Source organism: Miniopterus schreibersii, assembly GCF_964146895.1.
Source record: "Miniopterus schreibersii genome assembly, chromosome: 19".
Taxonomy (NCBI): domain Eukaryota; kingdom Metazoa; phylum Chordata; class Mammalia; order Chiroptera; family Miniopteridae; genus Miniopterus; species Miniopterus schreibersii.
Window position 1 is genome coordinate 32,049,016 of NC_138119.1, and position 22,535 is coordinate 32,071,550.

Here is a 22,535-nt window from a genome sequence, read left to right on the forward strand (position 1 = left end):
AGTTTTATACTGGTCATAGCTTAAATAGAATTCTACTTTGACTTGGAATACCATTATCTCCTTAACTATTCACTTCTTGAAGGATATTTAGATTGTGTCTATTTTTTCCTACTATTGATGCTAGAAGGAATATTTTCATACATTTTTGTTTTTCCTAGTTACTCAGGAAGATTCTCCAGAGTAGGATTCCTGGTCTTTGTCCAGGGCTGGGTCAGGCATTTCTGTGCTTGAGGGGTATGTGTGTGTCCACAGGAGAGGGGGTGGTAGAAAAGAACAGGCTGCGTTTGACCTGATGTGACCTAGTTTTATTTGTTTTTTTCTTTTTAAAAAACTTTTTATTACGAGAACTTTCAAACATACAGAAAAGTAGAGAAACAGTATAATGAGTGCATATGTATGTATTTATTAACGTATTTAGCCCTATTTGCTTCATCTATTTTTGTATGAAGTATTTTATAGCAAGTTACAGACATGACATTCTTTCCCTAAATACTCACTATGCATCTCTAAATAGTAAGGGAATATTCTTAAATAACTATGGTGTCATTATGTCATCTAATACATAGCCATTATTCAAAATTGCCCTCTCATCCCCCAAATTCTTTTTACAGCCAGTTTGTTTGAGCCATGGATCAAACAAGAACTGCATATTACACTTGATTGTTAAGTTTAATAAGTCTCTTTTCATCTGGAACAGTCCCTTTCCTTTTTTTATTGGGCCATTGTCTTACTGATGAACCACCCTGTTTTCCAATTCCACCCCAGTGTGATTTGGTGTACACCTTCTTCCACCCTCTGCCTCGGGATGAGAAGGCCGTTGGCACCAGCCCGGCGCCCAAGTCCTCAGGTACAGTGCTTCTCTGTGACATTTCTGCCAATCCCTCTGAACCATTCCCAAGGGTAACTTCTCCTGCCCCACCTCTTCCCAGTTCTCTTTTCTTGACTTGTCTCTGTTCCTTTACTTACTGGCTAGAGAGTCTGGTTTCCTACTCGGGATGTGGGGTCCATTGCCCTTTGTGCAAATTCCCCAGGGACTGGATATTCAGTTGGTGATTACTCAAATTGAATAGACCCATCCCAACCCAACCGTAAATCATGCTCACAGATGCCACTTGGCAGATCACCCAGGGGGTATCAGGAACCTAACATGGAGATACCATTGGGGGAGGGAGGGTCAGAGAAAAACAAACATCTGCCTGGAACCAGATGGGGATGTGGCTGGCCTCATGACCTTTCTCTTCTGTTTCCTTTGTCCCTACAGATGGCTCTTGGGTCGATCCAGTCGGGAAGGTGGGAGGGGAGGTGAAGCTGTCCATCTCCTACAAAAACAATAAACTCTTCATCATGGTGATGCATATTCGGGGCTTGGTAAGTGCATGCACAGTCCTCATGTGATTCTTTAGCTTCCTCCCGGAGCTTTTCTGACTGGTCAGTCCTGCTCTCTGCCCATGTTTCATGAGAGTAACCACAGGGCTGCTGGGTACCCACCAGTGGGCCTGCTAGTGTGCCCGGCATAGGGTATGACCAAACAACACTAGACACAGCTTCTTACCACCTGTGGTCTTTGGCAAGTAGCCTAAGTACTCTGAGCCTCATTAAAATGAAGATAATATTAGTACCTACCTCAGGGTTGTTAAGGACATTTAATGAGATTATACATGTAGAATATTTAACATAATTCTTGGTATTATTATGGTAATTATGGTGATTATAATAAGGGAGAGGCCCACAGTTGTTTTTTTAACCTGATTGTAGAGATAACGCAGCTGAGTGACCACCTTGGAGTATAATCAAAACTGTATATAATTACTAAAATTTTTGGTAGGATTCTAAGAACATTGTGAGTGGAAGGGGAAGGGAACTTGTGTTGAATATTTGCAATGTGCTGGACTTTTGTAGGTTGGGGCATTGGTATGTGGCAGAAGGACCATGAGCTTTGGAATTTGAGAAACCTGGGTTTCACTCTTACAACATCATTCATTCATTCATTCATTCATTCATTCAACAATGTTCATCTAGTGCAGGGGTGGGGAACCGTTTTTCTGTCAAGGGCCATTTGGATATTTATAACATCATTCCAGGGCCATACAAAATTATCAACTTAAAAATTAGCTATGAAAAAAGCTCCTAGATTTATTGAATTTCCAGTCCCACCTATGGTTGCCTTGACAGGGCCAGACCAAATGATACCCCTGATCTCGTGTTTACTATGAGTCAGGCACTGCTGCAGTAGCTCTGGGTACAGGGTAAACAAAACAAAATCCTTGCCCTCAGGGAGTTTACATTCCAGTAGGAAGAGGCAGACAGACAAATATATGGCAAGTGCTCTTGGGAGATATAAAGCAGAGAGATGATACAGGGCTAGAATGAGGGTAGTGGCAGTTTTGCTTGGAATGGTCAGGGAGGCCCTCATTGATGAGGAGGTATTTGAGCAAAGATGGAAGGAGGTGTGGCAGGGTATGCATATATATCTGACCGAGGACTGTTCCAGTCAGAGGGTCCAGTTAAATCCAAGAGTCAGGAACCTGCCTGGGGTGTGTGGGGAACTCCAAGGGCTCTTGTGGCTGAAGCCTGTGGAACAAAGGGGAGGGGAGGGGAGGGGTTGATAAGGTTGCGGAGGGCACAGCTGGCTAGAGGGCAAAGTCAGGCCTCTGGCTTTTACCGTGAATGAGATGGGAATCATGAGAGGGTTTTGAGCAGAGGCATGTAAACCAAAATTAATTTTAGAGAGTAATAAAGATTAAAAAGCATTTATTTGAGCAAAAAGAACTGCGGCCAGGGAGACTCAGATTCAGTTAGCAATCTAAATTATCTTCCCTGGCTGATGTGGCTCAGTTGGTTAGAGCACTATCCCATGCACAGGAAGGTCATGGGTTTGATTCCTGGTCAAGGCACATACCTAGGTTGCAGGTTTGTACAGGAGGCAGCTGATCAGAGTATCTGTCTCACGTTGATTTTTCTCTCTCCCTCCCCTCCCTCTCTAAAATCAATTAAAAAAATTTTTTTAAAGAAAGAAAAAAAAACTTGTGCTCCACCAAGAAAAGGAAGGCTACCTTTTTTTTTCCTTTTTTAAATCTAACCCTTTCAGTACACTGGACAACACCCAGCCAACTGAGCCATACCAGCTTTTATATAGAAAGTTCCTGCCCAAGTTTCCAATTTTGTGCAAATGAGATTTCCAGCTTATTCAGTTCTGATTGGTCATTATAGAGCAGTTCTGATTGGACAGGTAGGTCTTAGGAAAACATGAACACCCTTTTAATAGTTGACTCAGCTGGTGTAAATAAGCAGGGCAGAGTGCAGGAAACAGCTCGGTCTGAGGTTCTTCCTGGTATACAGAGGACATGAGGAGCCCGTCAGCAAATGGCCTTTGGGCTCTTATTAGTCATAAAATTTGGGCCCTTAGTTGACCATGGGTAGTCCATCTCAGCAGATAAATTCCTTCTTGGGTTTCCCATTGAATCAATCTTCCTGGGGTCCACAGGCTTAAGGTCTAATTTAAGATGTAAAAGGATCAGGCTGGGTGAATCACTAACTGGTTGACCCTGAGCAAAGAACTTAATCTGACTCATTTCTCCACCTCTTAGGGGATTACTTGGATCAAATAACAAAATAGACAGAGACACTGGGATAGGCAGGGGGATATCTGGGGATATGATCGTTGATTCAGAACAAACCAAGTATGGCATGCCTTGAGCATTTGTATAAAAAGTATATACTGGCTATAATAGGCAATCCAATTGATATTTTAGTAGGACACCTAACATTAAGGTAGATTTTTTTTAAAAATATTTTTTATTGAGTTTTAGAGAGAGAGGAAGGGAAAGGGAGAGAGAGAAACATTGATGTGAAAGCAAAACATAGATTGGCTGCCTCTTGCACGTCTCCTACCAGGGATTGAGCCCCCAACCAAGGCATGTGCCCTGACTGGGAATCGAACCAGAAACCCCTTGGTGCATGGGAGGGTCCCCAACCAATGACACCCACCAGGGCCTATGATAGATATTTTTATCAAAGTGGAATGAGCTGGGAAGCAGCCAAATAAATTACTATGCATTACCAGAAGCCAGGTGTGGGAGATGAGAGCCTGGATCATGGTGTGATCACAGGAATGGTGACAAAGAGACAGATACAAGAATTTTCATCTTTTTTTGGTTTTCATTCCCTTTGTAGCAACTGCTCCAGGATGGGAATGACCCTGACCCCTATGTGAAGATTTACCTCCTTCCTGACCCTCATAAAACCACTAAGAAGAAAACCAAAGTGGCCCGGAAAACCTGCAACCCCACCTACAATGAAATGGTGTGTGGTCAAGGTGCAGGGGTAGGGCAGGGGTTTGTAAAAGTGGTATTGGAGCGTGGCCACACCTATTCCTTGAAGGACTAGGTGGTCTGTGGCTGCACTCTGTTGAAGCAGCAGGGTGGAGTAGTTGGGACATAGGCCAGACTAGATGACCTGGAAAGCCATGTCTCCTGTCTTGCCCTTTATGTGGAAAGTTTTCCAGCCCTCAGGGGTGTGGCCTGAACCCTGTCCTGTGGGGAGAAGGAACCTACTGATCGTTTGCTAATAATGAGCAGTGGCTCTAAAAAGCCACTGGCCTGCTTGAACTTTGAAGAACAAAGTTCTTTAAAGCTTCCCTTGGGTTCTGTGTGCCTTCTCCATTCCCTTGGACTCTGGCTGGGGATGCGGTGGTGTTAGCCTCAGCTGATCAAGTGACCGCAGACTTAGGCATCTCCCTCTCCCACATCCCCTCTCTCACCACTTCCCTCTCCCCAATGTCTGTTTTTGCAGCTGGTGTATGACGGGATCCCCAAGGGAGACCTGCAGCAGCGGGAGCTGCAGCTGAGCGTGCTGAGTGAGCAAGGGTTCTGGGAGAATGTGCTCCTGGGCGAGGTGCACATCCGTCTGCGTGAGCTGGACCTGGCCCAGGAGAAGACGGGCTGGTTCGCACTAGGATCTCGAAGTCAGGAGACCTCCTGAGCCCTGCAGAGCCCCAGCCCAGGCCCCCAGGCTGGTGGAGGAGCTGCGGGAGAGGCCGCTTCCTGCTTGACTTGTCTTTTCCTTGTGCAGGGGCAGGGCCCTTGGCAGGCCTCCCTGCTGTCCAGGTGGACGGGGCCTCTGCGATAGGAGGCGGGGAGCATGAGAGGCTCGCTGCCATCCCCTCCTCTGCAGACTGAGTTCGAGTTGGTGTGATGAGCAGCCCCTTGGAGGCTGTGAGGTTGCAGCAAAGTTTTAAGTTTACCTTGTGTCAAGGGAGCAACGCCTGGTTTGGGGTATGTGGTGGGTTGGGCTGTATGAAGTAGCGTTTTAGGGAAGGGTGGGTCGATATCTTTATTTTTATTTTTAAAAAATGAAATAGTAATGTTGTCCTAACTGGACAGGAAGCCCTGTGAGAAGGGACTTGCATATGCCTCAAAAGTCAAAAAGAGGAAGACTGTTTGGACTTTTTATATGATTAAGGTTCTTATTGGACTTTTCCCTAAGTTTGTGTTGATTTGTTTTTTGATTTTCTCTCTATAGGAATTATTTGGGGTGGGGCCCAGTGGGTCCTCAGAGCCCCCGGTCTCTAAGGGCAGGTTGGGGAGGGGCAGGGATGGCTACACGGGGACTGAGGCCTGTGCTGCGGGGCCTTTCTGATTTTGCCTCCAAAGGAGAGCGAGATGTGATACCTACGTGTGTAAGGAAGGGCCTTTCTTACAGGCTTCTGCAAAGGACTGTCAGGGACCCGTGCCCTTCTGCGGGGGTCTTTCCTCTCATCTTGGCCTACTTTGCTAGGTCTTGCCCTGAACAGGTCTGCCCACCCCTCCACTCTCTCGCCCTTCTGGGGCCCTCAGGTCCCTGTGAATACGCTGGGGCTGCTTCCCCGAAGGTGTCTCCCTTCGTTTTTCTCTGTGGGATAAAATGCTGCCTTGGCCCTTGATTTCGTTTCACCCAAGGGCATCTGAGCCCTGGGAAGGGCCGTTAGGCTGCAGATGCCAATGTGGCTGCCTGCTGGGGTAGGCCTTTCCCGTAACCCACCACTCTTTTTATGCTGCTTCTCTCCTAACTTCTATTTCTGTCACAGTTTTTATAAGGATTTCCCTCATTTTATGGGGCCATAAACCTATTTAGTCTGGAGCCAAAGGGATGCCCTATCTGAAGGAAAGGGTGTGGGGTCCTTTCAAAACTTCGTTTTTTTTCCAGTGGTTTTCTTTGCTCTTAAGGAGACTGGATTGGAACGGCAGTCGATCCCCTGAAGCTGGGCGGGAGAGACTGGGTCTCTCACCTCTAATGCTCCTCATTTCCTTCCACTTGGACTTGAAATTCTTGCGCTTTACTCCAGAGCGTTATCTTCCTTGAAAAAAAGAGGGAGAGACTTTGAGTTTGATGTTAATGTTTTAAACTAGAATTGGCTGGATGTGCCTCGTGATTGGGGAACGGAGTTTATGGGGGATACTTTATGAACTGTCTGTCACTCCTCAGCTTCCTCCCCAGCTACAAGGATCAGAAATTCCCCCTTTTGCTGACTCATTCCGTAACTGGAGAACGAAGCTCCATGCATCGAAGCCATAGGACAGTGAGGAAGTTTAAACTTTTAAATTAAAAATGCCAAGGATAAAGCTGGCTGCTGCGGGGAGGGGCTAGGGAAGTGGGGAACAGGAGTGGACTTCTCCAGATGAATGGACCATAGATGTGTTACTGGCTTGTTGCCTGTAGCTCATTTTATTTTGACCCTCTACACCCTTGACTTAAAGAGGTCTGTGTATTGTACCCACTTTCCAGATGTCCTTGTATCTCCTACTTTCTCTGGAATTGTATTTTCTAATAAATGTCATTTGAGGAAAGCAAAACTATCATTTTCAAGATTGATTGATGTTTAAATGTGTGATGTAAGCATCTGGTGTAGGAGAGGAAAATAATACTAATGGTTTACAAATGGTACCTTTTAGATACACTGGTGCACTGCACTAGACGTTTCACATTTGTCAGCAACTTGATACAACAGGTGAGTATTGTATCCCCATTTTACACATGAAGAACCTGAAGCTTATTGGAATTAAGGAATTTGCCTAAGGACCCAGCCAGTCAGTCTTGGATCTGGAATTTGAAAGCAAGTTTATTTGACTCCAAATCTTTTTTTTTTTGTTAATCCTCACCTGAGGATATTTTTTCCATTGATTTTTTTTAGAGAGAATGGAAGGGAGGGGGAGAGATAGCGAAACATCAATGTGAGAAAGACACATCAATTGGTTGCCTCCCTCACGCACCCCTATTGGGGCTGGGGATCCATCCTGCAACCGAGGTGCATGCCCTTGACCGGACTCAAACTCAAGACCCTTCACTCCTTGGGCCAGTGCTGTAACCACTGAGCAAAACCGGGTGGGGCTTGACTCCAAATCTTGTGCTTCCCCTTCTAGGCCATGTTAAATACAACCCCTTAAATTAGCATAATATGTTAGTTTTCAGAGTGTTTTAATATATATGATGTCATTTCTCATTACAACTATCCTGGGAAGTAGATATAGCTTATTCATTAGTTTTGTCACCAGATATTTAGTGCACTTGCCATTGCTGCCTAGTTCACCTAGCAGTCCTCCATTCTCAAGGCAGACCGGCCTTGGGTGGTGCACTGGGTCTTCTACCAGGTGAGGTACCAGGTACCAGGCTGAGGGTTAAAAGATAAATTAAGATAATCCTCTACATTGAAAAAGTTTCACTGCCTAATGATATTTAACCAAGCATATTTTATGAGAGAGGAAACCGGACCTCTGAGTTTGCAGCTATTAAGCCATGAGAGCAGAGCAGTAGCCCAGAGTTGAACCCCCTCAAATAGAACATGAAGGTGCTGTGATCTTTGTTCAAACATTGTACCCAGAAGTTTCCAAAACTCTCCAGGGGGAGTCATGTTTCATGCTGGGAAATTTTGTGAAGCTGCCAAGGGATTTTCAGTAGCAAACAGGGTTTCTCTGGTTTTGAGGTGTCACTGCAATAGCGGACAAGTCCCAATGGACCTTTTCAAAGTCAGAACTTGAATCTGGCAAGAGTCTTAGTTAAAGGAAATTTCTTGGCCAAATGGGTAGAAATTTGAACCACACTGAGGGAGTGGAAATGAGAGAGTTGGGGAATGGAAAATGGGGAATGGGGTTGCCTGGGGAGGAGAGAAATGAAGCCCAGGAGGCCAGGTTCTCTGAGTTCAGAGAGGTGGCAAATACGAAGTAACCCGACTTGCGATTCGGAGGACAGAGATTCGATTGGCAAGATTAAAAGTGAGGCAGCATTTTAAGCTGTGAGGTCATTGTGGTGCTGGGACTTGTGTGAGGTGTCTGCTCAACAAGCAACTCTGACATCCTTCTCTGGGTCAGGCGAGGACCTGGCTCTGGCTTCTAAGATGATGAAGGCGTGGGTCCTGTTCTCAAGGAGTTCAGTCCAGCCAGGGAGGCAGACGTGGGCACAAGTAATTGCAGTGCAGTGTCTCAGGGACAAAACAGAGAAGGGACAGATCGGTCTGGGGCTTAGATATGGAAGCCATCAGCACTTAGGTGGCATTTAATGCCAGGAAATTGAAGATCACCTAGATTAGAGAGGCTAGAAAAAATGACATGGGAGGACTGAGCTTTGATGCAGGCCGACATTTAGAGGAGGAGGAGCCACTGGAATTGTAGGGAAACCAAGAGATTGGTGTCATGGAGCCTAAAGATAAGTATTGTCAATATTCTAGTGCTGCTAAAACAGTACCAAAGACTGGGTGGCTCAAACAACAGAAGTTTCTTTTCTCACGGTTCTGGAGTCTGCACATGCAAGATCAAGGTATTGTCAGGGTTGATTCCTTCTGAGGGTTGAGAAGGATCTGCTCCATGCTTCTTTGTAGGTCTGGTGGATTGCTGGCAATCTTTGGCATTCCTGGCTTGTAGAAGCATCCCCCCAGTGTCTGCCTTCATATTCCCATGGTCTTCTTCCTGTGTGTGTGCACGTTTGTCTGTGTCCAAAATTTCCCCTTATATAAGGATATAGTCATACTGGATTAGAGCCCACCCGAATGACCTCATCTGAACTTGCAGAGACCTTTCCAAATAAGGTCACATTCACAGGTACTGTGACTAGGGGATTAGGACCTCAACATCTTTTAGGGGAGTATAATTCAACCCGTGACAGAAAAAGATTTGGCAAAATGCTTTTGGTGACTTTGTTAAGATCTGTTTGAATAAGTGGAGGGAATGAAAGCCACATTGGAGCAGGTTAAAGAGAAGAAATGATGAGAAAGTGGAGACCATCAGCACGGATAAGTCTTGACAAATTTTGCGGTAGTGGTACAGAAATTTGGAGGGTCATGTATTTTGAGAGAGAGAGTTTTTTATTTTTTATTTTTTTAAGCTTTTTTTTTTTTTAATCCTCATCAAGGATATTTTTCCATTGCTTTTCAGAGAGTGGAAGGGAGAGGGAGAGAGAGAGAAATATCGATGTGAAAGAGCCACATTGCTTGGTTGCTTGCCGCATGTGCCCCGACCAGGGCTGGGGATCAAGCCTGCAACTGAGGTATGTGCCCTGGGGTGGAATCGAACCCGGGACCCTTCAATCCACAGGCCGATGCTCTAACCACTGAGCCAAACTGGCTAGGGCTTATTTTTTATTTTTAAGATAGGTGATGTTAACCTATGTTGTTATGAGAGAGTAGCTTGAGAAAATTATAAGTTACAGGAAAGGATAAAGGAAGATAAAGGAAAGAAGAACTCCATGAATAGACATGGAGGGGTGGGACCCAGGAAGCGTCTGTGCTTGTAATGGGATCGAAGGCAGAGTGTGTGTGTCCAGATGTAAGTAGACTGGTGAATTTGGTGATGGAAAACTGAGGTTATTTATGTCCAATTGCATTTATTTTCTCAGTGAAGTAAGAGGTGTGATCATAGCTGAGAATGTGCATTTATGAGCATCCTGGAAATATAAAGAAACGTGAAGCAGTCTCAGTGTAGGAGAAACAAAGCTACTGTGGAGATGGCTGTCTGTGGGAGTACCTGGCACTGGTGAAATTTGTGGTCACAGATATGAGGTACAACAGGCAGCATAGTTGAGTGCTTTCCTCCAGCACTGATTAGCTGCAGGAGCGTGGGCTCAGAGTAAGCGCATAGTTGGGTTTAACTAAGGCTGGAATTTTGCCACAAAAGGACGTTGGAGTAGGAGAATGGCAGGAGAATGAAAGGTTCTTTGCAAGGGGGTCTTTTTAATGCTAGATCATGGAATTTACACTTATTAAAGAGGGAGGTGAGGGGGGATGAATCACGAAACAGTGGGAATGGCAATGGTTTTGAGGGTTCTGGGGGTTTATAAGTCACTGAATGGTGGTGCCAGGGCAGTGCCTTAGAGAGAGAAGGGGTGGAGTCCAGAGTGTGCAATGCTTGGAAAAAAGATTTTGGAGGTGGCAGTAGCTCTGAAAAATGAAGTAAAAACTATACACCCTTTACCTCAGGCCCAGCAAAATCTTTTAAAAGAAACATAATTGAGGTTTAAATTATCTGCTGCTAAAGTGCCAGTCAGCTTTCCAGCCCAAGGACTTGTCTTCACAGCATGTGCACAGCCACAGCAACATGTTATCTTTGCGGACACAGCCGCCCTGCCTCGGCCTCTGCCTCCGGCTGATAGCAGGCTAGAGGAGGCTGGTTCCCACTTTATTTACCTGCCAAGACTGACAAGGCAGTTGTTCCCCTACTGTATCTAGGCCAGGCTCTGTATTAAGAATTTAGTTCTCTCACTGACCCATTGAAAGAGGAATTATTAGCCTTACTTTACAATAGAAGAAACTGAGGCTTCTGAGTTGTTAATGTGCGTATTTGGATTTCTTTCTTTTCCTATTATTGAACTGACTCCTATTACTAACCCATCCTTCTGAAGTCCTTAGGATGGAAAATGAGATATATGCAGAGATAATGTATAACATAATAAGGGGTAAAACCGTAGAAATTGAGGACCTCTTAGTTTTCTAGAAAGAAGTAGGTGTTGGTTGCGCAGTCCCGATGAAGCAGGAGGAGCTGCTGGCTTCTCCTGGCTTCCAAAGGCTTTCTGCTGTCCCTAGTGCTCAGACCTGCTCCCCTCCCTCTGTAACAGATACTTGACTTTACGGGTGTCGATGAAAACGTTTTAGCAGGAATAAGGAGATGAACTAAGACCAAACTCACAAGAGAATGAAATACAGCAGCTAAAATTATCAGGCAAGTTTTTCCTCCCCAAATGGTTAATGATCTATGCTTTCTCCTTTGGATGTTGTATCCTGTAGCTCTGGGGGTTCAGGATATGATTGAGTTGAATGCATTGCCTCTGCGAAGCAGTAAAGAGATTAAACAGTTCTGGAGGCTGTGTTTCTTTCCTCCTCTGTGACTGCCGTTTGCCCCATTGAAAAGGGAAAGTCTAATTGGGACCCACTTGAGGAACAAGAATTCGCATTTTCGTGGGGGATGTACGTGGGTTGGACGCTGAAAAAACCGCAAATCTGGACTCCAGACAAAGATAAAGAATGACTTAGAAATGCTAAAATCGAGGGGGCAGGAACGCATACATAAGAATAATTCGTTTTTCACTTGCCATTTTTCACTAGGTATTGATTATTCGTAAGAGCAGCATTGCCCTACGCAGCACTGCCCAGCGCTTATCAAACTCAGGTCTCACGTGGCGATCTGCCTGACGCTGAGCCCCGAGATGCGCGAGCCTGAGCTAGGAGTACACGTGCGGGGCCTTGGGCGGCTGGAAGCGCCCCGCGCTCGCGGGTTACCTGGAACTGCTCCCTTTCCACCAGAGGGCGGAGGCGGGGCGGTCTCCTAGGAGACCGCGGAGGCGCGAGTGCGCACGCGCAGAGCGCGGCCGGCTGATGCAACCTCCCGCGCCCGGCCGCGTCTGCAGCGCGAAAGGGCACCTCCAGGGGCCCGGCCAGGCCAATCGGCAGCCGCCGGGAGAACGCGGAAGGGCCCGCCCGCTAGTGATGTTCTGGGGCCCGGGGTTGGTGGCGTATCAGCCGCCTCCTGGTCCCCTTCCGGTTGCCTGGGGATGTCCGGCCTTGGCGCTGGCCCTGCAGCCATTTTGAGCTGGGTTCGTCCTCGCGCCGTCTGCTGGGCGCGCAGCCCTTCCGGGAGCGCGCTGTGAGGGGCTTTTGAACGGCCGGCCCTGGGTGGGGGAGTGGAGCTGCCGCCGCGAGAGGCCTCTGTATGGTGAGGAGGCCTCGAGCGGATTAGGACGCGGCCTTCCCGCCGGGATGGGTATCGCCGTCACTGCGGCCGCCGAGTTCTGCGCCGGCATTTCCGGACTGCGATCCGCTGCCTTCTGCCGAGGCCGCCGCCCTCTGTGGCTCTGCTGCCGCCCCAGGGACCGCTGTGTGGCGCCGACTCCGCCGCGAGGCCGGGCCCGGAGCTTGTAGGCCTCCCCAGACCCAGTCCGAGCTCCAGCTGCCAGTCCGCACACCTCGCTGAGACGCTGCCAAGAGCAGGGGCGATGGAGCCCGGAGCCAACCTGCCGCGGGCACGGGCGGGCACCCCGCTCCGGCTGTCCTTCTTCCCTCGGCGCTCGCCACCAGGCACTGCCGCAGAGCACCCCGGGGACCCCAAACCGGGTTCCTGCCCCCGGCCTGAGGCTCGGACTAGCTACTGGACAAAGCTGCTTCCCCAGTTCTTCGCGCCGCTCCCCAGCCTGCTTCAGAAGCTGGTGATTTGGAGCCAGCTTTTCGGTGAGATGATCCCGACCAGATGGCTAGATTTCGCTGGCGGCTACGGCGCCCGGAGATCCCTGAGGGGTCGGGAGAAACCGGCCGCCCCCGCGTTGCACAAGTCTCCGAGTTGGGTTCCGCAGGACCCTTCGGTCGCCCCAGCTGCCAGTCTTCTGGACTGGCTAGAGGAGGGGATCCCCTGGCAGTGCTCGTCCCTCGATCTAAAAGCCAAGGGAAGAGCCTTGGACCCTGCGGCCCACGCTCTTCTCCTTGAGCAGCAGCTGTGGGGAGGGCAGCTGTTGCCAAGTAGCCTTCAAACCCGGCTGTTCTCCGACTGGGAACTTGGCCAGTCTTCCTCCGGGCCTCGAAGCATTAATCGCTTAAGCAACTTAAACGCTGACTCCTATTTGCTGAACCCCTCTTATCTGGACTGCCTTCCCCGGGTAGAACTTAGCTACAAGAACGTCATCGGAAGTGGCAAGCTAGTTGATTTCCAAACTGGAAGCCCCGAGAGCAGCTGTCTGCCTGAGGACCATTCTCATCCCCAGCCACTGAATGCAGAGATCACTTGCTCCTCCTGGCAGGGATGTCCGCCTCCTTCAAGAGAAGGCCTGCCAGAAATTCACCATGTTCGCATGAAACGTCTGGAATTCCTTCAGCAGGCTAGCAATGGGCAAGCGTTACCTACCCCCGACCAAGATCTTGGCTACCATAGCCTGGAGGAGGAACACAACCTTCTGGGGATGGATCCGAAGCCCGGCAGAGGTAGCCCCATAGAGTGTGTTCCCCCTGCCGGAGCCATTCCCGGAACGGCCCAGGAGCCCTCGGAAGAAAAACTAGAATTGACTAAAGAGGCGGTTCTTGCTTTGGAACAACAGGCCCCTTTGGAAAGCTGTCCATCTTGCGAGGTACCTATGGAAAGAGAGCCTGGGGAAGACCAAATAAGTGTAGTTGACTTCTCAGACATAGAAGACGACCTTCCCATTTCTGCCAGACCAGCCTGTAGTAACAAACTGATAGATTACATTTTGGGAGGTGCACCCAGTGACCTCGAAACCAGTTCTGATTCAGAAGGTGAGGACTGGAATGAGGACGCTGAGGATGATGGTTTTGATAGTGATAGCTCACTGTCAGGATCAGACCTTGAACAGGACTCTGAAGGGCTTCACCTTTGGAACTCTTTCTACAGTGTAGATCCTTATAATCCCCAAAACTTTACAGCAGCCATTCAGACTGCTGCCAGAATTGTTCCTGGAGAGCCTTCTGATTCAGAGAAGGATTTGTCTGACAAGTCTGATCTAGAGAATTCTCTCCAGACTGGAAGCCTTCCTGAGTCTCCTGATCCTAATTCTGGGGCGGAAGATGACTGGGAGTCTAGTGCAGATGAAGCAGAGAGTCTCAAGCTGTGGAACTCTTTCTGTAATTCGGATGACCCCTACAACCTTTTAAATTTTAAGGCTCCTTTTCAAACGTCAGGGAAAAGTGGGAAAGGCTGTCCTGACTCAGAGACACCACTTGAGCCCATTGTGGCCATTTCTGAGTGTCACTCCCTACTTTCCTGTAAGGTGCAACTGTTAGAGAGCCGAGACAGTGAATGTCCAGACTTGGTACAGGGTGGGGTTCTTTCTGGAGAAAAACATGCGCATATCAAGAAAAAAAAGGTTGGTTTGTTTCTTCTAACTTGCCTGATTATTTGCACAGACTGTTTTGATATGGTTAAATATAGCAGCATGACCTTTCTGGAGGCATGATAGTGCATATATTTGAAGAAGGCCTCTAAGCTTCTTAAGTCTATATCCTTGGATTGAGAAATGACCCCCTCTTTTCAATTCGAGTGTTGTTCCTGTCCAAATAAGAGATGCCAGTATACAACAGATGTTAGCAGGAAAGTTCCATTTTCGTTTGAGTTGGCAATTCTGAGCCATATCCCTCCAAGCTTCAACTTTGCACTCTTTTTTAAGGAACAGAAAAATTAAACCTTGTGTATACATGATTTAATTTTTCTGGAGATTGAGAAGGCCCTGGTATAGCAACAGAGTTTTAAAATGTTGTTAAATATGGTATGTCATAGTAAGTGTCTTCATTCCTATCCATTTGAACCCAGAGGGATGATTGGACCAAGGAGCATGTCAGATTTATCTGTTTTTTCCCATGAAAGGAAATAATTTCAGTATTAAAAACTCCGTGACCTGTACATGATTTTGATTGCTCTTCAGAAACAACACAGGAGATAGTATTGCCTTTAAGAATGCAATACTAATTATCATTAGTCAACTGCAGGTCAATAATCATGTAAAACAGTGATGGTTACTATTTGGTTTATCTTACGTAGTTGTTTTCTATTCCCAGGCTAGTCGTAAAACTTTTTGTAGCATTTTATCTTTTAGCTAAAGTTATTCATTGGAGAGAAATCCTCTCCAAACAGATAGGATATCTTTTATTGTACAAGAAAAGTGTTTCTTTAGATACCTGTACCTTTATGTGGACAGAGAAAGGGGTGATGAATTATTATTGACCTCAGATTTTGCAGCATTGGGGAGTTTCCAGTGGAGAGTACCCTCACCCACTGGCTCTAAATGTCTAGTTTAGTACTTTGAAACTATTCCTGGGGTAGAAAATGTCTTTAAATGTGTCAGTCTTATTATGTCTTAACTGTAGATGCAAAATAAGTCATGTTAAAAATTAAATTTTAGTATGCACTTATGTAAATGTCATCATAATAGAGCTTTTCTCTTTTTATTTATTTAATTTATTTTTAAAACAGCACTATTTTTTTTTTTAAATATGTCTTTATTAATTTCAGAGAGAGGAAGGGAGAGAGAGAGAGAAACATCAGTGAGAGAGGCATTGATCTGCTTGCTGGGGATCGAGCCCAAGACCCGGGCATGTGCCCTGACCCGGAATCGAACCTCGATCTCCTGGATCCAATGCTCAACCGCTGAGCCACGCCGGCCGGGCTCCTCTATCTTTTTAAGGGGCCCCTGACTCAATGACCTGTTTAGTGAATTTGGTAAGAAACAGTTGGGCAATGGAATGGCCACTTGGCACCTGGAGACCTGTGTTCCCTGCTTCTGAGTGGTTAGGGCCAAGAGATTTGGGAATACAGCCAACCCTGGGAAGTAACTTGACCTCTCATGCCTTTGAACTCATTTATATGATGGGGATAATAATAATAATAATACCACCGTATGAGTTATTGCACGATTCAAATGAGATGAGTAAATAAAACTCCTAATTGTCTTGCCTTTAAATGGTAGCTGTTACTCAGGGACGTCAGACCAGTTTGCTTGTCTCATTTTAGCCTGCTCATTGAGTAAAAATGGAATGAGTCAAGAGGTTTGAGATTAGTGACTGAACTAGAAGCAAGGTTTATAAATTATTATGTCTAAAATATGGTTAAATTATTTGACAGACTTTGACTACTTGCTGTTCTTTAGGTATATGAAAATAATCGGTAGTGCCTAATGCTGAAAATGAAGCTCTTAGATCTAGGAGTTTAAAATGCATAACATAGTACAGATTGTGGAGCCAGACTTGGGGTTTGAATCCTGTTTATACCACATGGAAGCTGTGTGATTTGAACAAGTCGGTTAACTTCTCTATGTCTGTTTCTTTATCTGTACAATTGAGATGATAATAGTACCCTGTAGGGTTGATGTGAGGATTAAATGAGATAAAAATTGTGTAGAGTGCTTTGAAAAGAGCCTGGTATATGGTAAACACTATGTAAATGTTATTTATCTTAGTGACAGTGAATAAGTGACACTAGAATGCAATATCTAGTAAGGGTTTACATGCCTACTAATTGTCCTCGGGGGCATTCGTTGGCCTGATGTAAAGGGAATGAAAGTAGTAGGCCACAGTGGGGTTAGCTGATGTAACTGTTGAACGTACTTTAAAAGCAAGTACCTATTTACTTTTGGTGTTTGATATTTTACAAAGAAACTTCTATATTTGAAATATTAAGTAGGAATTAACAGGGACTGTCACCCATTACATATGACCATGTATATGATAATATTCACAATTTCATGTATATAGGGTGTCCCACAAAATGTATACACACTTTGAATGATTATAAAGGTGGTGTTTGTACTTCAACTGTGTTTTCAAACTTCCAGTAGCATTTTGAGATGAATTTCCTTTGTTCAAAGCTTAGTCTACCTGAAAAGAAAGAAACATCAATTGCGCTACCAGCTGTTAAAGTGTGTATACATGTTTTTGGGACACCCTGTATATAGTGATAGCATATTGAGGAGGAATAAAAGGAGGGTTTTTATCTTAACTACAAAATCTTTTATAGTAACTTAGCCCTAAAGAGATGTTAATTTAGTTGCACTTTGTTTATTAAGTAAATTTCCATTCTGTATTCTGATTACAAAAGTAATAATATAAGAATAATACATGTTCATGATTCAAACTTTGGAAAGCACTGACAAGTGAAATTTCTTTTAAAAAGGAAGAATAGAAATAAGTGAAGATTTTGTTAAAGCTTTTGTGTTAAAAAAGCATTGAAATATTTTGTTTGGTGACATTTGTCATTTTGGAAGAAGAGTATGACAGAGCTGTATTTCACTAAGGATTTTTAAAAAGTTAAGTAATAACATCAGGAAAAATCACAGTTCCCCATCTGGATTTATTTTATTGACATCAAAAACCACAAGAGGGGAGGGTGGATTACAAAATGCCCACTATTTTTTGTGTTGTTTTTTTTTTTAATCTTTATTGACCTCAGAGAAAGGAAGGGAGAGGAAGAGAGAGAAACATCAATGATGACAGAGTTGTTGCTGATCGGCTGCCTCCTGCGCGCCCCCAACTGGGGATCGAGCCCTCAACCCAGGCATGTGCCCTGACCGGGAATCGAACTGTTATCTTCTGGATCCTAGGTCCAGGCTCACCCGCTGAGCCACACCCAGCGGGGCCCCACTGGTTTTTATTCAGATGCCATCTAGTCAGTCAGAGCTCTATAGTTGAGACCAAATATTCCTGTAAGATATTTGATATTCTTAAAGAGTGAGTAGCATAAAGGGTTCATTACCTGCCTCAGTGATGACTATAAGGTCCTAGAAAGTGGTTAAAGTTAGTCTTTGTCTTCATAGGTAACCTTCCTTGAAGAAGTTACTGAGTATTATGTAAGTGGTGATGAGGATCGCAAAGGACCATGGGAAGAATTTGCACGGGATGGATGCAGGTTCCAGAAACGGATTCAAGAAACAGAAGACGCTATTGGATACTGCTTGACATTTGAGCACAGAGAAAGAATGTTTCATAGACTCCAGGAAACATGCTTCAAAGGACTTGATGTTTTCAAGCCACGTTCAGATGACTTAATAGCCTGTGGCCCTCGAATACACTAACTCCCACTTCAGAGGTTTCTTTTAAAACAAAAGTTGGCAGCTGTCCTTTGACTTTTTTTTTTAGAGGGTATGTAACTTGGGTCCAGCAACCTTGTTTAATATTGTTTTGTAACATAGCCCACTCAGAAATGTCCAGATTTGAAGCCAAGCCTTGATAATGAAGGGTGAGATGATGTGACTTCTAACCCTCCCTTGTTTGTTTATCTGGTCAGATGTGATTTTGGATGTTGCTTGCTTGTTGAGGTGAAAAGGGAACCTTTTAAGGTATAACTTTTAAGGTATAACTTACTTTCTTGGGAAACAATTTAGGGTTCAAAGCCCATTTTTCGTTTTAATTTAAATTATGTGTACCTGTCTAAAAACTTAGGGCTCTTTTTATTTCTTCCCTTCAGCATATCCCCCCCCCCCCCCCCCAGTTGTATTTTTTCTCATTGATTCCAGAGAGAGGAAGGGAGAGAGAGAGAAAGAAACATCAGTCTGTTGCCTCCGGTATTCACCTAACCGGGGATTGAACCCAAAACCTAGGTATGTGCCCTGACGGAATCAAACCCACCATGTTTTGGTGTATGGCTCCACCAATCGAGCCACACCAGCCAGGGCTTTTCCCTCCAACATTCTGAAATTAATGGGCTTTTATGTTTTCTCTGTATTATCTTATTTCAGTGATTTGGTCTTTCTACCCTAAGGCTAAGAAAATAATCTTGCATATGCTACCAACTTAAGGTACATTATCTGTGTCACTTTTTTCTTCTCCTAAGAATGACTTGGGCTGAAAATGTGTGGCTGTTTTTTATTTCTAGGTTAAGTTCTACCTAAGATATTTCCAAGGACTGCCATAAAATCAACACATGTTGTACCCTGTTACTTTAGGAAAGCTGCATCTTTCTGCAAAATTTTAACATCTAATATATTTCATTTCTGTGCAAACTGTTTTTGGGAGAGGGTCCTGTATATGTTATTGTAGTTTCCAGTTAAATGGTTCTTTGTATATTTTAACAGATGGAAATTGTTGTAAAAGACACCAGAAAGTAATAATTACATCATAAGCATTAATTTTCTTTTTTAATTAAAAGCCTAGAATTTTCCTAGGAAGAAGATAAGGGACATCAGAGCAATTTGATTTTGTTGTATATGCTCTCAGCAGAAAGCCAGTGTTATTAAGGTCAGGCCTCGGCACTGTGTCACTTTTAAAACCTGCCAGGGTGACACTGTAAACTTGGAAATGGGCACTTCTGAATTTTCCAGTTTGAAATTTGAAATAGAGACTTCAGTCAGTATCCAAGTTTATTGTGTTCTATTTTAATAATGAGAAGGAATGATGAAGAAGCAGGGCCTTCAGGAAAGGGTAGAACTATAGATTTAACAACTAGAAAGTCCTAATATCTGTAGCCCAAAGTTTGCTTTTGAGTCCAAGGTTTTGGTTGGTTTATCTAGGTATCTCTACATGGTGTGCATCTTTAGGTTGAGGGAGTGTTAACCAACTCCTTAATGGTCAATTTTTACTCCCCATGCTTTCTGTCACAGGTAATGGAAAACATGAGTAGAATAGATGACCTCTTAATTGAACTTATTTCAGTGGTAGGGACAATTTTTCATCAAAAGTGCTTGCAGGGTTACTACCTCAGTTAATAATCTACCTGGTCATTATTTCATTTCTATCTGGAGTACAACAACATAAAAGTTGGTCAGGTTTTTGCAGAGCCCTTAGTCAAGGTGTCTGTGCTCCTCCACTTTAGGTGATCATAGGGAATGCTTAGCACCGTGCAAGCAGGCTGGTTCCTGGCACCAGCTGTGTCAGGTGGGAAGAAGGCATTATTTGCCTTGAAAAAAGCTTTTGAAAAGTGCAGAGGGCAGAGGCATTCTTTTAAAACCAGAGTGAAGTATACTATTTTATGTCAGAGATTTAGGTTGTGATTTGTGTTTCTGAAGTCTAGCACCTCTGCCTATTAGGAAAGAAGGATATTTTACATTAATTGGATTGTGGGAAATTGTTCCCTTGTTAGTCCAACCTCACTACCAAGTGAGTAACAGCTTGGTTAATAATTCTCCCATTTACTACCCTCCTTTACAAGAAGTGATCAGAGGACAGTCAGAAGGACTGAAGGCACCATTTGTAAATTGGATTGAAGGAGAACAGTTCTTGTTAGTTTCATCCCAATCCTAGTTGTTAGAACAAAGTTAAACCTCCATCTAAAAAAGAAAGTCCTTGGAGATTTTAATCAAACATTTTATGCATTTAAAGTCTTGCAGTGGTGCTTTAAGTATCAGTGTAGCATATGAAAGGCTTTGTACAGACAGGTAAAAGTTCACTTTTTGAGTGTTGAAATATAGTAACAGCACCTCTTCATCTTTAAGTGAAAATAAAAACTGTCAGATTTTATTTTTTTATAATTTAAGGAAGGCGAGTGTAGAGGATTAGAAGACCTCTGAATTGGCTTCTACAGGACCAATGAGTAAAAAAAATGTAGTGTTTGTTGGGTTTTATAGTAAAACTCTATTTGTGTATATAATTTAACTAATCTGTAAATTGTAATAAATACATTTGCAATTATTAAATTTTATGTGATATTGGTTCAACTTTATATTTTATGTTTCATAGTACTTTACATTGGTTTTAGAATTACTGAGCAGGATTTTCAGGTTTAAATCAGGTATTTTTGTAGAAGCTTAGAGGGCCTGTACCAATTTCTGTGGTTTAAAATGGCTACGTGACATGTAAATTGCACCTCAGCGAATTAAAGGGCAGGAATGGTAATGGGGTAAATATACCGGAAAACCACATTTTAGTAGTAGAAAGGAGAATTTGACTCTTTGAGTATGAAAGGCCCCATTTAGAGACTGGGAGTTAAAATCTAAAATTGGCTCCAGCCATCTACTGCTGCTGCAAAGAAAACTAAAATTAAAAGTACTCAGAGGCCCAGCCGGTGTGGCTTAGTGGCTGTGCATCAACCCGTGAACCAGGAGATCATGGGTGCACTTCCGTCAGGGCACGTGTGGGATTGCAGGCGCAGTCCCCAGTCGGGGGCCTGCAGGAAGCAGCCTATCAATGACTCTCATCATTAATGTTTCTCTCCCTTTCCCTTCCTCTCCCTGAAATCAATAAAAACATTTTTTAAAAGAAGTACTCAGAGAAGCAATAAAATTCATATGCTGGGCTTAGCCTAGTATTTTCTCCTGAGTAGCGGGGAAATGTGTTTCTATTTTGCGCATTATTAATGATAACCATGGTTTTGTAAATCATAATGTTCTCCTGTGCATGATATTGAATGTGTTGGTAACATCAGGAAAAAAAACCCTTTTACCCTGAAAAAAAAGACAAACATTTGGGTTATAGCAAGCCTCTTAATGGATTAAGGCATATGGATCTTCCTAGCTAATGAAGAGAATTATTAAAGGTATATTTCTGAACTGAAAGGAAAGAAACTAACATTTAGTTGCAGATAATTAGTGCTTGCACAAATTGAACTGATAGCCTTAGGTTATACCCTTATTACCATCTTGGGGATTTAAGCATTTTTGGCTGTCTTTCCAGGGAGATAAAGGAAAATTGCCATATTCACATCAAGCCAGATTATCATTATGACTATCCTGATATCCTATAGAAATTGTGCTGTGGGTTTTTCTACTTTAACAGAAAGTTTAAAGCAAGTATTTAATTGTTGACCCAAGAAATTTTGATTGTATGGGTCAGTTATGACTTCAAAACACAAAGGCAGCATGATATCAAAGTCTGTAACAGCAGGTGGAATAAGTAGGATAAATAGGTCTCTTCTAACCCTGCTCACTTTGAGGATATATCAAGTAGGCTTTCAATTCATATGTTTTAGTGGCAGGTTTAACGTGGGAAATTTAAAGAGAAATCATTTTACACGTGGCATGAGGACATGTGGTGGGGGTATGTGTTACTATGTAACATTTGAATTGCGTCATTGTTTTACCATTGGCAGACTTCTTCATCTCAGCAGGGAAAGATCGGGGAAACTAAGTTAATGGAAAGTGGGTGGCTGGACCCATGGGGAGGGTACCCCAGAGATCTAATGAGACCATAAGGTCTAGCAAGCTGAACAGTGAGCTGTAAGAGAGAGAAGCATCGAACGGTTGCCTTCCTGTATGTGCCCTGATGGGGGATCAAACCCACAACCTAGGTATGTGCCTTGACTGGGAATCAAACCCAGTCCGCCGGTGTGGACCGGACCATGCTTCAACCAACTGAGCCACATCCATCAGGGCAAGCCTGCTTTTCTTTTTTTTAATCCTTACCTGAAGACTGAAGATATTTTTTCCATTTTTTAGAGAGAGTAGTAGAGGGGAGGGAGAGAGAGAGAGTAGGAAAACATCCATGTGACAGAGACACATCCATTGGTTGCCTCCCACACCCACCCACCCACCCTACTAGGGGGCGGTGATTGGACCTGCAACTCGGGTATATGCCCTTGACCGGGAATCGAACCCAAAACCCTCTGGTGCTCAGGGCGATGCTCTAAACACTGAGCAACGCCTGCTTTTCTTAATGGAGC

At 44.4% G+C, this 22,535-nt stretch overlaps 2 protein-coding genes across 5 annotated transcripts in view; both read left to right on the top strand.

Moving 5' to 3' along the window:
* Window positions 1-6,830, top strand: part of PIK3C2B (phosphatidylinositol-4-phosphate 3-kinase catalytic subunit type 2 beta) — a 43,882-nt gene extending 37,052 nt beyond the window's left edge. For both annotated transcript variants that reach the window (XM_081121205.1, XM_081121206.1), the window contains 4 exons: window positions 766-847; window positions 1,262-1,368; window positions 4,174-4,302; window positions 4,792-6,830. In XM_081121205.1, coding sequence (XP_080977331.1) covers window positions 766-847; window positions 1,262-1,368; window positions 4,174-4,302; window positions 4,792-4,980 — 507 coding nt within the window. In that variant the 3' untranslated portion in view covers window positions 4,981-6,830. The remainder of the gene's footprint in view (window positions 1-765; window positions 848-1,261; window positions 1,369-4,173; window positions 4,303-4,791) is intronic.
* Window positions 6,831-11,822: 4,992 nt separating this feature from the next.
* On the top strand, window positions 11,823-20,600 carry PPP1R15B (protein phosphatase 1 regulatory subunit 15B). Of its 3 annotated transcripts, XM_081121582.1 has the most exons (3): window positions 11,851-13,569; window positions 14,227-14,322; window positions 17,761-20,600. In XM_081121582.1, exons 1-3 carry the CDS (start codon window positions 12,451-12,453, stop codon window positions 18,016-18,018), a joined length of 1,473 nt encoding a protein of 490 aa, XP_080977708.1. In that variant the 5' UTR covers window positions 11,851-12,450; the 3' UTR covers window positions 18,019-20,600. The 3 variants fall into 3 exon arrangements, with proteins under 3 accessions (XP_080977707.1, XP_080977709.1, XP_080977708.1); XM_081121581.1 differs by having other exon boundaries at window positions 11,823-14,322; XM_081121583.1 differs by lacking the exon at window positions 14,227-14,322 and having other exon boundaries at window positions 11,849-13,569.
* The last annotated feature ends 1,935 nt before the right edge of the window (window positions 20,601-22,535 follow it).

Coding starts and splice junctions, on each gene's coding strand:
- PPP1R15B (XM_081121581.1), top strand. CDS start 12,451: ATGGAGCCCGGAGCCAACCTGCCGCGGGCACGGGCGGGCACCCCGCTC. Junction 14,323..17,760: donor CGCATATCAAGAAAAAAAAG/GTTGGTTTGTTT, acceptor TTGTCTTCATAG/GTAACCTTCCTTGAAGAAGT.